We start from the raw sequence: 15,284 nt of genomic DNA on the forward strand, positions 1-15,284 counted from the left end.
ACTGCAGGGGAAAATTTTAGAAGACTCCAAACAATGTCATTGTGACTCACGGTGATCCTATAGGACAGGGTTGAACTGTGCCTGTGGGTTTCTAAGATTGTAATTCTTTACGGGAGTCAAAAGCCCCAGCCTTTTCCCCCATTTAAAAGGTGAGGATCCATTAGTGCGGTTTGGTCGGAACCACTGGATCCATTGGGCGAGGTGCGGGTAAGGTGAGGAAGGTAACAGGGAGACGATGTTCTAGTGTGGCGAGCAGCTAAGGGAGCTGGCACTCCCAGCCTTGGGTTCTTCAACTATTAGGAGGAGGAAGTTAGGCTAAATATATATGACAAGAGTTCCCGCAAGCCTTCCCCATGGGGTTCCATGAGATCATTAAGTGCAAGAAGATGACCCATGCTATCACCAAATTGAATGTTCTCGGAGGAAAAGGAGAAGGGAGCTAAGATTTGACCATCTGGATGGCTTTAATGGGAGTTTTAGGCCCTGGGGTGGGGCTTAGCCTGGAAAGGTAAGGGAGGTGGGCCGGCGGGGGCTGGAGAGTCCTCTTAGATGGGACACAAGATAGAACATAAACTCCAGGAGGCATTGCAGGTGATGATGTCTGGAGATGGTGTTGTTTGTCATAACTTGGGAAGGAGAAAGGAGTGTGATGAGACCAAGGTGAAACAGTTAAGTTCTTCACTCCTGTTAAGGTTGTCTATTCAAATCTACTCAGAGATGCCTCACAACTAAGTCGTGGGTCACAACTTTGAAAAACCTAAGGCATAGTTCTGTGTCAGAATCTGCCCTGAGTCTGACTCTACATGAAGGCAGTTGTGTTAGAATGGGTAGACCAGAGAAACAAATTCATAGACACTCACATGTGTATAATAAAGAGCTTTATATTACATGAGCAATTGAACATTGAGGAAAACATACCAGCTTAGTCCAGATCAAGTCCCTAAGTCCAATATTAGCCCATATGTCCGATACCAATCTATAAAGTCCTCTTCAGATTCATGAAACACATGCAATGATGCCAAATACAGGGAGATCACAGGACACCGAGTGGGAAGTCTTGTGGATCCAGTGGCATTGTCTGCATATCAGCGCTGGCAGGGGTTTCCACATGGCTTCTCCAGCTCAGGACACTAATATGGATCCATGTGTCTTGTCAGTAGAGTGCCTCCTAGTGAGTGAGCAGAATTCTCAGGAGAAGGCCATGCCCACACTGAGACTTCACTGGTTGGTAAAATCAAAGCAGACTGGGGTGAGGTGGTTATATCTTGATTGACAGGCCAGACTCCACCCCTTCAGTCATAATCCTCTCAAATTGACACCAGATTATGTAACTACCATAGCAGTTCACAAGGGAGGGATATTGGCAACTAGTGGTCGAGGCCAGGGATGCGCTTAACCACCCTCCGATGCACAGGACATTGTACAACAAAGAATTGTCCAGGCCAAAATGGTAATCATACTCACGATGAGAAACCCTGAGTTAGAGGAAAAGCTAACATGAAAAAGTACACGTACTTCCCTAAGCCGGCAGGATTGGAGGCAGGAAAAGACAAAGAAGGAGCCAATTGTCTTAAGAGCGTTTATCTTCTCTAAGAGTCTAGATAAACTCAACCCCATCCCAGGCTGTCCTCACCCCAGTCCGCTTTGATTTTACCAACGACACACACTCACCTGGGGCATGTTGAGGTTTGCTTTTAGTCTAAACAGAGTTTTGAATTTTTATCATCTTAAATCTTTCTATCCTTTCCCTGGTGATTTCTTCTAAGACTTCTGAATTTAAACAGTTCTTCAAGTACACCCCTCACCAAGTATTTGATAAATGTACTCTTCCATCCTCTGATCAGTGTCTTATGGTTTCCCTTCTTTAAATAGTTGACCGTTTAATTCTGTCTTCTCCAGAGGGCCGGACAAGTACTTCTGGCCCTCCTAGTGGCTTTTGCAATTTCATCGGGGAACATGTTTTTTCTGTTAATGGATTTGTGGGTTTTTAAAATAAGACTATCACCAAGACATCAAACCTGGATTTTCATGGATGGCATTACTTGGGATGAGGGTAAATTTCTAAAGATGAGTCCATTAAAACCTTAAGTATTTAATAGGGTGAGTGATAAGCAATTATGGCAAACGGGTGACAGAAATAGGAAAATTACTAAAGTTTGGCTGACACTGGTGAAATTCATTTGAAATCCACTTTGCTGTCTGGAGTAGGTGAATGCTCAACTGATTTCACACTCAACTCACCCAAATTGTCCAGCAAATCCTTTCAACCAATTACTGAATTTTCCTTTGACAAGAGGAGAGCGCATGCCAATTTTTATATGCAGCTTCTCTGGACAATCACTTTTGTTCCATTACACTTACAGTCATCTTGAGTTATGACTGCATTTTTAATTACTTGACCTTCCCAGAAAAGAGGGCTGGTTTTGTGGGCTGGGATGGTAATGAGAGGGTGGATATGACAGGTCAGCGACACCTGTGGTCAGCAGCAGGCCCAGAAAATACCTTCCTTAGGTTCTAAGGTGTTACGCACCAGAACTGAGGGGCATTCCCATGTTGAAAGAGTGAGCGTTTTGGCATCCCACAGGGAAAATGCAGGAGGAAAAAAAAGAAAGCGATATCTATATTGCATTCCAATAGAAAGGACTAAGGACATGCTGTGCATTAAATGACTTGTGATGTGACTTGAGCCATCTTTGATGAGACGCTGGACAAGTCAAGACACTGCTTGTGTTGTTCAGTTGTCTGACTGTGAAGCGGGTGGCCATTATGTTGAAAGTGTATTTCAATCTCTCAGGGGAAAAAAATCATGTCTGTGGACATGTCTGTACAATAGGAGCTTCAAAATGTCCGTGACACTTTGATTTAGATGATCTTTGCTTTCTTTCTGTGGATTTTTTGGAGCCCCCTGTGTATCTGAGGGTAAGTAAAAAAAGTATAGCTAGGGCTCCAATTTATGCATGCATAGATTTAGTGCAAGCAAACCACATGTAAGCATGTCCTCAGTGAATGGCCACAGACAAGCTTTCTCAGCAATATAGTTGTACTAGTCGCATTACGATACAATCAAAGCCATGGTCTCTTGGGGAATCTGCTGGGCCAGCTAAATCCAGGATAGAAGGGTCCACATGGTGACCATTTGGGGGGAAGCCAAAGGATGTATCTTGATAGACTTTCTCCAACGACACAGGAAAATCACCATGGCTTATTAGGAAGAAGTTTTAATCAAATGGAAACCTGCATTGGTAATAAAAAGGCCAGTAAAGTTTCAACAAGACAGTTCTTTCCATTCCTTGAGAGAGTACCCAAACTACCAATCTGATATGCTGTCAATCAAAGAGCACATACTTGTTCTGAGAGAGTTAAACCCTAAACCCCACTGCCACTGAGTCTCTTCCTACTCCTCCATCTGACCCTCCAGATGGCTTCTGAGGCTGCAAATACTTATGGGAACAGATAGCCTCATCTTTCGCCTGAGGAATGGTTGGCAGATTTGAACCTCTGACCTTAAGGTTATCAGTCCAACACTTAACCGCTAGCACCACTGGAAAGATGGAAATATCACCTTTCGAAGTGCATAGATATAGAGGGAAGCCATGTCAAGAAATAATAGCTTTACATTTTAATACTTTTGTTTTCTCGGAGTTTCTGTGCTTTTTAAACAATATTTCTTTTTTTATTACTCATTTTATTGGGGCTATCACAGACATTATAACTATCCATATTTCAATTAGATCAAGTATAATTGTACAATTGCTACCACTATCAGTTTCAAAACATTTTCTTTCTTCTTTGATATCAGCTCCTTTTATCCCCCTCCTTCCCTCTTTACCCCCCAGGAACCCTTATTAGTATATTAAATATTATTATTATTTTATTTTGCCATATCTTACACCACCCACTATATCAATTCAGTTACCCTTGAGTTAAATTTTATAGTCATTTTTGCTTTCAGCCCCTCCTTCACCCCACCCCCTGTCCCTTAGGGAATCATTACTCCCATTACTGTTTATGAAGGGTTATCTATCTTGGCTTTCCATGCATTGAATGATCTTAATTATACAAATGAACATACACAGGTCTAACAAAATTAATGAGGTAAAATTAAGACCATAATAGTAAGGGGAGGAAATATTAAAGAACTAGAGGATAGTTATGTATTTCATCAGTGCTATACTGCATCCTGGTTATATCATCCATTCCATGTGGCCCTTCTCTGAGGGACTCTCCAATTATCTTAGGGGTGGGTTTTGGGTCTCCACTTTTTCCATGCTTCTTCAAGTCAATTTGATGGTTTGTTTCTGAGTTTCTGATACCAATTCCTATCAATACCTCATCACCTCATGATCACCCAGGTTGGTGTGCTTCCTCCATGTGGGCTTTCTTGCTTCCCTGCTAGATGGCCTCTTTTTTAACTTCAAGCTTCTAAAACCCCAGAAGCTTGATCTTTTGATAGCCAGGCACCATCAGCTTTCTTCACCACATTTGCTTATGCACTCATTTCGTACACACACATGTGCAAACACACACATGTACACATGCAGAAAGACTATTATAAATACTTTTATGGGAGTTATAAGCCAAGCAGAGAGAAAAAATTAGACTTAAAACCAATGCAAGGCTGTGGATTAACATTCCCCAAAGGGTTCTCATTGAATGGCAGCATCCCTTCCAAAGCTCAACTTCCCCGGATTCTAATTGCTTCTTTGGCGCGCACTGACACGTCAACTGAAATGCTGCATAACTCACTGCCACCAAGTCAAGGATGACCCATAGAGACCGCTTGGGTTTCTGAGACTGTGACTGTTGACAAGAGTAGAAAGCCCAGTCTTTCTCCCGAGGAGCTGCAGGTGGATTCAAACTGCCAACCATGCAGATCACAGCCCTACTCGTTACCACTCCATCACTAGGGATCTTGAAAGGCGACATCGAATTTTCAAAATAAATAAAAACGCAAGTCCCGAAGAGTACCTTCCCAGGTCAGACATCTTAAAAATCGGTGTGGAAAGTGACTTTGTTTAGCAGAAGTCATCCTTCGTCCCACACACAACTGTTCAAAACCCGCAGGCAGAGTGCAAGGGGCAGCAGAGCAGGAACACTCCTGCTTTTTTTTTTTTTTTTTTGCACAGCTCAGTGCAAATGCAAAGCAGGGCCCAGCTGAGCTGGGCAGACAGCTGTGTCCAGTGTGAAAATGCAGCCGATCGGAAAAGCCACGGCTTTTGGTCCAAAGGATTGTCCTCAGCTGCCTTCCAAACCTACCCCTTTCCCTCTCACCCTAGTGATACCGCTTGATATGATTTCTCCTGCCGCCAAAATGAAAAACCATCATCCCGTTTGCTCCAAGGCACTGTTGGGTTAACCTTCCTGCCGCTGTTGAACTTCCTGGGTCTCAGGTAGGGAGATAAGTTGAGGAACAGCATCTCCCCAAGTGCGAGTGAAAGCAGGAGGGCGTTAGCAGAGGCTGGGTCAAGGTAGAGTAGATGCTGAGTCAAGTCGGAGCAGATGCTGATTCATGCTGAGGCTGGGAATGAAGGGAGACAAATTTCAACGGGGGTGAGGGGGGTGTTGTCATGATGCTCACGGAAACAAGGTTCAAGGGCCGGCGAAGGCCCTTAGGGACGGGCGTCTCTGTAAAGATCTTGGGTCTGGTTGCCCCTTCTGGAGTGTCCAGAGTACCAGCTTGAGGTCCCTCTGTTGCCCTCCATGGGGGAGGCGGGATCTCCTGAGGGCGAGGACTGCAGTGAAGAGGGCTTTTGAACAAGAGCAGGGGTTGTCAGTAACGCCTTTCCTTTGTCTTGCAGGACTTCTGGAGGCAGAGGGACAATCAGATCAGCAGTGAACAGCTTCCATAGCAAATCCAATAGGTTTGTAAATTAGATTCCCTGTTCATTTGTTTTTGCTGGAAGGCAGCTATTAATCTGCCTCTCCTCTTTGCAGGATGGTGCCCTTCTTACTTAGCAAATAGATCTGTTTCATTTCACTTTGGTTTTGTATTCCCCTAATCACTTTGCGGGGGGGGGGGGGGGGGGTGAACCGTCTATAGAAGATGCCATGAAATGGCCCAAGGTCTAGACACTGCCGAGATGGAAAACACAGATGAGAAACAGCTGCTTTCTGGAAATGAAAGCCCGCCCACGTTGAAGCGCTGAGGCCACCAACAAAGAGACTAGTAACTTGCAATTGTGCTGAATAGTAGGGACCCTGGAGGGGACCAAGACCTTTCCCACTTTTACTGTAGAAATAGCTTGACCAGGAGGTCAAGACCGAAGCGAACACATTCAGGAGGCTCTCTTAAAATATTTAGGGCGTCTACTCAGTTAATGCTAACTCTAATGACTGATGATGCCATCTGAACTCTTACAGAGTGTTACCTCACCTAATGTCACAAGCCCAGGAGCCCTCAGGCCCCATGCAAGCCAACCGTCTCAGATGTGATCCCGAACAATGTTGGACAATCCCTCTGTGAGTTGCCACTCCACGCCCGTGATGGCCACCCCAGTGCTCGGATTCTCTAGTGCAAATGGTTACCACCCTCGGCTGCGAACCAGAAACATGTTGCAGTTCGAGTCCATCCAGAGGAACTTCAAAAGAAAGGCCTAGCAATCTAATTTTTTTTTAATCCACTGAATGGACTCTGGAGCAGAGTTGAGCTCTAGCACACATGGAGTCACTAGGAGTTAGAAACGACTTAATGGTAGCTGGTATTTCTGACCCAAATTTGAATATAAGTCTGCATTTAAGGAGCAATATAAGGGAAAAGAGAATGTCATGGTTGTTGTTTTTTTTAATGCCCAAATATTCTATTTTTGTTAAGCTGGGAAAGAGAGGTCAAACTTAGGAGAGGCCATTCTTGGGTTAAGAACAAACTGTACTGAAGTGTGCCTTTCACTCAGTTCATAGGTAACTAGGGACAAGAGCATGCAGTTCTTATGCAACCTTTCTACCCGGCAGGGGAAAGCCTGGAGCCTTTTCAGTGACTTAAAGCTGCACAAGCAGCGGATGAGGGCGATTGTGATGAAGAGCTTGTGGTGATTCAGTCAAGTGGAGGATTCAGTGCAATTGTGTCAAAGAAGGGGCTGTTTCATAAAGCATTAAAGGGCAAGTGCCGGTTGTCCTTACAGTGGACATTTGTAGCCCGGGGACTTACGTGGCATTCTGTTAGTTGTTCACTCCTATTTGTTTAAGTCCCTGGGCCACATGAGAACTGTCAGGTATGCCTGTTTCTGACCCTGGGTGATTGACTAGGGAGACTGCCCCTCCGTCCCCAGCATCATTGCCTTTAATACTCTAGTAACCCGTAACCACTCTGGCACTACGAACGAAGCTTATGCAATGTTGTGATTGGTGGTGTGCAGATATGGCAGAAGGAACATGTGTCACTGGGCCGGGGAATTGCCCACTTTTGAAGAAACAAGATGATGCCCTCAAGGTCAAGGCACCTCATAATTTAGGAAGGTGTCTTCTAAAACATCCACAAAAGTGCCCCAAACTGGAAGGACACAGCTTTGGAAGGCAGACTGCACTGGATTCAGTCCTGGAGCTTGTTAGTTGAGGTTTCTATGTCCTCCGTCAATTAGAATAGTACTGCATGGACTTCTCAGAGGGGTTTTTCAAGGACTGGACCTACTGGATGAATATAAGGCTCTAGCCTAGGGCCTGATAAAGATTCTCAGTATGCCCTACTTTGACAAAGATGGCCACGAGTGAGGTGTTCAAGACACGGCAGAGGAAGCAACTTACGAAGAAAATGCCTCTCGAGTGTCACTTGAAGACTCCCGTGGCACAGTTGTTAGAATTCTCATCTGCTAACCCAAATGTCGGTGGTTCAAATCTACCAACCACCTCACGGGAGAACCATATGACAAGCTGTTTCTGTAAAGATTTGTACCGCCTTGGAAACAACGAGGGTGAAGCTCTCCTGTCCTCTCAGGTGACAATGAGTCTGAACTGATGCAACAGAAATTATGCGTTGTCTTTAGGGTCACCAGGGAGATTGGGGACCCGGGGCTCCAGGGGCAGGAAGAGATGGTTACGGAATAGCTCCACACACCCAGAACACGGACAACCTGAGAACCAAGGTGGGATTCAATCCCTCCCCTTTATTGCACAGATCAGAAGGCAGAGACGAGAGACCTCAAGTCATTCTCAGCCCCCCTGCTCCACAGAGACGGGTCCAGGGTTCCACTCTGGAAGGCCATGATTGATTGTGTAGGATCTTGTACCAGGTCTGCCAGGAAGCAAAGGTTGTAATGTAACGGAGCCACTGCCCATGCCATACGGCCTCTTTTACCCTTTCTTTCCTCTCCCACCTGCTTGCTCCAGAGAAGCGTAGCATCTGTGCTGTGGGCTTTCTGAGCAGGCCAGAGACTCTCTGCGGTGCCTGTTCTCTTGAGCAAGCCTGAGTCCTGGCTTCTGAGAGGCAGCATCCTAGACTGCAGCCACCGTCGCTGCCAGGTGCCAGGCCCCAGCCACTTTTTTGTTCCCAAGTTAGCTCTTTTTCTCTGATTTACTAATTTCTGATAAGCCAGCGCGTCATGTAAGGATGCACCTCCTCACTATAGTGTATAAAGTGTTTCTATCACATATCCCTACTGGGGGGAGCTGCAGGGAAGCATTGGGGTCTTGAGAGGTGGCCGCCACATCGGTGACCTGAAGCCATTCTTTGCCTTGGGTAGGGCCAAGGGGTTGCAGCTCCTGCTGGAAGCTTAAGAGGCAAGCAGGAGGTAGTCTTTGGGGGTGGGGCAATGAAGATCATTACTGAAGTCTAGAACATTAGGGACAATATCTTCCTCTTTCCCCTTCCTACAAACAGGGAGACGGAGGCTTAACTCACTCACTGCCATCGAGTTAATTAGAAATCCTAGTGGCCCCAGTGGACAGAGTGGAACTGCTCCTGTGGGTTTGCAAGATGGTTCGCAACCCAAAGATTAACCTCTATACTACCAGGGCTCCGTGGACTCAGTAACTCGCAGTGGAAGCAGAAAGGCTCCTCTTTCTCCTCCGGAGCACCTGGTGGCTTCAAACTGCTGACCTTGTGGTTAGCAGCCCAACACATCACCCACTATGCCCCCAGGGCTCCTAAGCTGAGGTTTAAAGAAGTAACGTGAGTGTCAGCCACTCTCACACAACTCACGAACTCTTTCCAGTACACTCGAAGCTTATGTTCACGAGGGGGAGGGGGGAAGACCGAAGGATTCTCCAAGACAAGCAGCGCCAGCTGGAAGGGTCAGGCATCTGGAAGAGCGGATGTGCTGGGAAGGTGAGAAGAGCTGAGAAGGCCGTGCTCGCTCCTCTCCACGCCCCCACTACACACACCATCCCCACAGGGCAGAGTAGAACGTAGGGCGTACACCACACCACACTCATTGTCCTTGACTCGTGGTGACCCTACGGAGCAGACCAGAACTGCCCCTGTGGGGCTCTGAGATGTAACTATTGTGGGAGTAGAAAACCTGGGCTTTTCAACTGCCAGCCTAACACGTAACCACTACACCACCAGGGCTCCATTAAAGTGATTTCTTTCTTTTTGTATTTATTACTTCACTGTTAACAGCAGAGAACACTGATGCTTGGTTTGAACTCTTTAAGCTCCAGAACGTGGAATCGAAAATCCACTCATCATTCTAAGCGGAAGTGTCTCTTCTTGGCCCCAGACAAGAGGGACTTGTGATAGCATATGACCCACAGACTTCCTTTGAGTACCCCCTGCAGGATGCCGCCTTTAAAGACACCTTCGTAACCTAGTTCCTTAGAAACCCACCAGCATAGATCGCAAGCCTCTGAATTCAGTTGCCTGATGTTCCTGTGCACACGGAATTGTGATTGCCCTGGGCAAAGCCAGCCAGCCTGCTCCTTCATCCACTGCCTAGAGCGAAATGCACCAGACTTTACATTCAAGTGCAAGTCCAACAAATATTCATTGATCAAATAGCTGCTGTCAGAGCCTAGGTCCTTGGGTTATACCAGCAGTTTGTGTTGGACTGCGGACCCAAAGGTTGGTAGATTGAATCTGCCCAGAAGCGCAATGTGGACTAAAACATAGCATCATCAAATTTATAGAAAGCAAGTTTATTGGTCAAACAGAGACTGGGGAACCCGTAAGACTATATTGCTCTTACTCACGCTTGAGGGCTGCACTTGAGCTCGGCCCTGACTCAATTTTAGCATGCTAGCCAAGAACTCTCTCTGGAGTGGTTGTGCTGGACTGGACGTGCCATGAGCTGGAATGGACTCCATGGTAACACATTGTTTATGTCTGATCATTGGTGGCATAGCGGATTACACCCTGAGCTGCTGCTACCTGCAAAGGCAGCAGTTTGAATCCACCAGCTGCTCCAAGACTTTCTGCCCTCGTAAAGATTGAGAGTCTTAGAAGCCCAAAGCGGCAGTTCTACTCTGTCCTAAAGGGTCACTATGGGTCAGAATTGATGCCCTGGCAGTGGGTGGCTCTGGAGTTTTGTTTTCTTGTTGTTAAGTTTGTAACACTTCGTGTGATCCTTTTCTGCAAACACCACTGCTACTTGTGGAGTAGCTTGAGTGGCAACTACGGCTGTTCTGAGAGTGGCTTCCGGGGGCCCTTTGGGGAGGGAAAGCAAGACAGGTTTATCACCCGCACCCTGCCTCCAGGAACACAGGTAGACCAGACCTGAGGGAGGGTGGGTGGGCATTCTAGAAGACAGACTCCATTCCCTTCTCAGGAATAGCTGCAACTTTGTTCTTCCCAAGAAGTTGACATTCAATCCAGTGCAAAAACAAAATCATGAAACTTCTCGTTGGCCTGCTAACAGATTATGTCTCCCTCCTCCTGTATTCTTGCCCCCTTCCAGAGCGGACGTTGTAATAAATGGCTCATCCGCACCAGCTGTTGTTGACAGAAGCAATGAAAGCATTAAGCACAACCTCCAGCCAGGCTCATCCAAATGGAGACACAACCAGACACTCTCTCTGAGGATCAGGTACTGGTAATTACATCGAGGACAAGGGGCTCTCTTGGTCGTGATCAACACCAGCTGCAAATTGCCGCTCGCCCCTGGTGGAAAAAAAAGGCAGGGCAGAAAGAAAATGTGCACCTCCCGTGGAGGCAGGTTTCATCTGTAAAATGATCAATTGGAAATGAAAACCTGAAGCAAGTCCAGCCACCCAGCAGGTGTCTGCAGCAGCTCTCGCTGCAGAGGTGGGGAGGCACCCCGCTGAGGGCCTGGGCCAGAGAGCATGGGGCTCCAGTCAGCTGGGTGGGGAGCCCACAGGTGGCCTCTCCCAGAAAGAGCATCCTTCCCTGGGCTGCCTGACAGATTGAGACCCTTTATGTGTGGGGGTGGGGAGGGCAAAGTGAAACACACCTATTAGGCGGGGAGGCAGAATAAGCAGACTCAGGATGGTGCAGTGTGATATGTATGTACATTAAGGAATATTGCATCTTTTAAATAGGGGGAAATAAAGATGTAATGATGGGTCCTGATGGCATAGGGTTAATGCATTAGACTGCCTACCGCAAGGTCAGCAGTTCAAAACCACCAACTGCACCTGGGGAGAAAGAGAGGGCTCCCTGCTCCGGTAAAGAGTTACAGTCTCCAAAACTCACAGGGGCAACCCTGTCCTGTCGGGTCGCCATGAGTCGACATCAACTCAGTGCCAGTGAGTCTGGAAGGGTGTTGTGGTCGCTGTTGTTTTTAACGGGATCATGCTGAGGTTTTTGTAAGAGGGCGGAGAAAGCTGACATGAGAGCTTGGTCAGGAGCAGGGGATTTGAAGGCTCCGAGTTTACCCAGGTACCACACAAGGCGTGAGCAGCGGGGAGCAGAGGCGGGTGGAGAGGTGATGAGAGTGGTGTGATGGGCAGGAGCAAGTGGCGGAAGGCTCTCAAGGCCGGCCTTTCTTAAGCTATCCCTGTGCAGGGTAGGACGAGGGAGAATGGCTGGCCCCAGTCACCTTTGATCAAGCCACCAAAGTGTCACCAGACAGAGCAAAGAGTCGGCCCTCCAGCTGGGCATACTGTCCAAATGGTGGCGCCCCCACACCCTAGGCTTTGAGGCTTAGTTTGGGGACCTGCGGGGCTGTGGGGAACAGAGGAGTACGATTTTGGAGCTGAGAAGGAACTGATTCTGTGCCCTCCCCCCCACCTCCCTTCTGCAACCTGCCACCTATTTCTCTGTCCACTCTGAGACCCTGAGTGTGGGTCCTAGTAGCGACAGCCCTGCATTACTGACACCCGGAATTGGGGCACCATAGAGTCCTGAGGTCACCTGTAACCAGCCGCTAGGGCTGTCATGGCAAACTACCACATACTTGGTGCTTCAACACAGCAGAACATGTTCTCACACACTGCCAGAGGCCAGAAAGCCAAAAGCAAAGTGTCAGTAGGATTACCTCGCACCCTGAAGGCTCTAGCGGAGAATTCTTCTTTGGTTCTCGTAGCTAGAGGCTCCAGGCATCCCTTGGCTTATAGCCACCTAAGGCTCTGTTCACGTGCCCGTCTCCTCTGTGTCTTTTCATCTTATCAAGACACTTGCCATTGGATTTAGGACTTCCCTGGTAATCCAGGATGATCTCACCTCAAGATCCTCAGTGTAATTACATCGTAAAAGGTACTTTTTCCAAATGAGGTCACATGCACAGGTTTTAGAGGTGAGGAGGTGGACTTATCTCTTTGGGGGCCCCTGTTCAATCGACAACAGCACCTGTTGGTGAAATCCTCCTGAGCAAGCGCCCTTGCGCCCCATGGTCCCAGTCTTTCTCGTGCCACCGGGGAGAGAACGTGGCCTCCGTTTAAAGACTAGTAGAGTGTTCTCCATAGGGGGCTGGTCATAGCAAAGGCACCTCAGCGGAGACAATTTGCTTACACCCAGGGGGAAAAAGGATTTTCTTTCAACCTCAGTCATAATTATTCATAATAAAAGATTCTGTGAGTGGTTTGGAAAGATGTTTAATAATTGATAGTAATTTCTCATAATTAGTTAGAAATTAATTCACTCACAGAAGTGTTTATTTATGAGTTTTCTGGGGGACTCTCTTTGCTTTTAAGTACTATGGGGTAAGTAATTGCATGGGTCTTAGCATTTGTAAACGGCAGGAATTGGTTTTCCATCAGGAGGGAAGAATTTGTTGGCAAGGTTGCTTTTACTACCTGATAGCAAGAGATCCAGGTCCCTGACAGAGAGGGGCAGGTGGAAGAAGACGGGAGGGCTTGCAAGAGTTCTGACTGTCCCGAGGCCACACAAGAGACTCCCAGCTCTGGGGACACACAGTCCCTTGGGAAGCTGAGCCCTAGGGGCCTTGAGGCATTCCTTCCTGGCTCAGTGGTACAATTCTCACTTTCCATGCAGGAGACCCAGGTTCGATTCCTGGCCAATGCACCTCATGGATAGTTACTGCCCAGTCTTCAGTGGAGACTCCGTTCGCCATTGTGATGTTAAGCACGTTTCCCTGGGATTTCCAGACTAAAGCCCTGTAAGAAAAAAAGCCTAGTAATCTAGGGGGCGGGGGGGGAAACCAGCCAATGAAAACCCAAGTGGTAGAGTGTGTGGCCTTGTGGGGTACGCAGGCTGTGGACCTCTCAGACGCCAGTGTTGCCATAGGTGCCTGGAGGGCGTCATCTTGTAACTCTGCCCATTTACAAAATACCTGGGGATTCTGTCCCCCCAGAGCTCTGGGGAGGGAGTCCACCCCCAGTTCATCCTTTCTAGGAAGAGGCCCATTGCAGAAAGTGAAAGATAGTTCGTTTGAACTAAGTATCCGATTGCTTTCTTTCCCTTAGATCATTTCTGAATTGACCTAAAACTCTTTGGAATGATTGATACTGTTCTCTGTGGATCATCTCTCCATCGCTTTGTGAAAACGTGTCTTTGAAGGAAAAGCTGCCTTTTAGGTTCATTAGGCTCCTGGTGGCCGTCCCGTACTTGTGTGTTTGCGTCCCATTTCCCTGGTGATCTTGGGAGGAGACCTGCATTCTGCTGATCCCACTCCACCTCACCTTTGCACTTGGCTGGATGATTTGAGAATGTTCCCCTTAACCCAACATCACTCTAGAGCAGGGGTGCTCGAACTACGGCCCGTGGGCCACATGCAGCCCGCCGAGGACATTTAGCCGGCCCACCAGGTGGTTTTGCCCCGTTTGTTTTTATTAACTTCACAATAAGATATGTGCAGTGTACATAGGAATTTGTTCAGTTTTTTTTTAACTATAGTCTGTCCCTCCAACGGGTCTGAGAGACAGTGAACTGGCCCCCTGTTTAAAAAGTTTGAGGACCCCCGCTTTAGAGTCTACCAAGCCCTCTTTAGATCACCTTTGTTCTGAAATACCTCAAAGGAACTCTTTTCTGTGGGATCGAGGAGCCTACCCTAGTCACAGGGAGGGGACACCCTTCACCAGTGGGCCAGCTCACAGGACAGTAGGCCATATGCTCACTCTCTCAAGCGCAGTGGCCAGGCCTTCATACCCTGCCTTGGGGACAGTCCCTTAGCTCGAGAGAGAGTCCATGAGAGAACCTGTGTCCGCGAGGAAGGAGGCACCTACTGTCCCGGTTCCCTCTTCCTAGTTCCAGACTTCCAATGATGATCAGAATCCACCTACCTGAGGTGGGGGTGATGCCGGTGAGCAGCTAGCTGGCCCATTTGCCCCAAGACTGGAGGACTCCTTGGAATGTGGGACTGTGGGTTCTAAAGCAAAAGCAGTTTCTGTATCAAGTAGGAGGGTGGGCCAGCCTTTTTTCTGGATCCTTTTGTGAGGAGATCACCTCACCCCTCACAGAATCATTTCCCAAGGCCAGTTTCGCCTCTGTGGGAAGAAGACGTAACCACGGCAACGAGCTCTGGCCCCTTTCTGACAATTCCTGCCGGAAAGCCACTCTCTGGGGATGCCTGGGCTCTTTGCTGTTGGCAGGGCAAGAGGCAGACAGGGGGAGCTGGGGCTGCCAGAGGGCACCTGCCAGCAGGGAGACATTGGACTCACATGCGCTTGGTTTTTGTAGGAAACAAATCTTAAAGTTCTTGGATGCTGAGAAGGACATTTCTGTCCTCAAGGGGACCCTGAAACCTGGAGATATTATTCATTACATCTTCGACCGAGACAGCACAATGAACGTGTCCCAGAACCTCTACGAGCTCCTCCCCCGCACCTCTCCACTGAAGAACAGGCACTTCCAGACATGTGCCATCGTGGGCAACTCGGGGGTCTTGCTGAACAGCAGCTGCGGGCAGGAGATCGACACGCACAGCTTTGTCATAAGGTAACTGCGACGAGTGCTTCGGCCCCAGAGTGGCAGGGCGTGTTGAAACTCAGTGTTGGCAGTC

The 15,284-nt window shown here is 47.9% G+C and overlaps 1 protein-coding gene across 1 annotated transcript in view; it reads left to right on the forward strand.

The window, feature by feature from the left end:
* ST8SIA2 (ST8 alpha-N-acetyl-neuraminide alpha-2,8-sialyltransferase 2) overlaps positions 1-15,284 on the forward strand; it is a 98,494-nt gene that overhangs the window by 54,659 nt on the left and 28,551 nt on the right. The window contains exons 2-4 of the mRNA XM_075557878.1: positions 5,799-5,861; positions 10,824-10,952; positions 14,963-15,220. Coding sequence (XP_075413993.1) covers positions 5,799-5,861; positions 10,824-10,952; positions 14,963-15,220 — 450 coding nt within the window. The remainder of the gene's footprint in view (positions 1-5,798; positions 5,862-10,823; positions 10,953-14,962; positions 15,221-15,284) is intronic.

This window comes from Tenrec ecaudatus, chromosome 9 (assembly GCF_050624435.1).
Source record: "Tenrec ecaudatus isolate mTenEca1 chromosome 9, mTenEca1.hap1, whole genome shotgun sequence".
Taxonomy (NCBI): domain Eukaryota; kingdom Metazoa; phylum Chordata; class Mammalia; order Afrosoricida; family Tenrecidae; genus Tenrec; species Tenrec ecaudatus.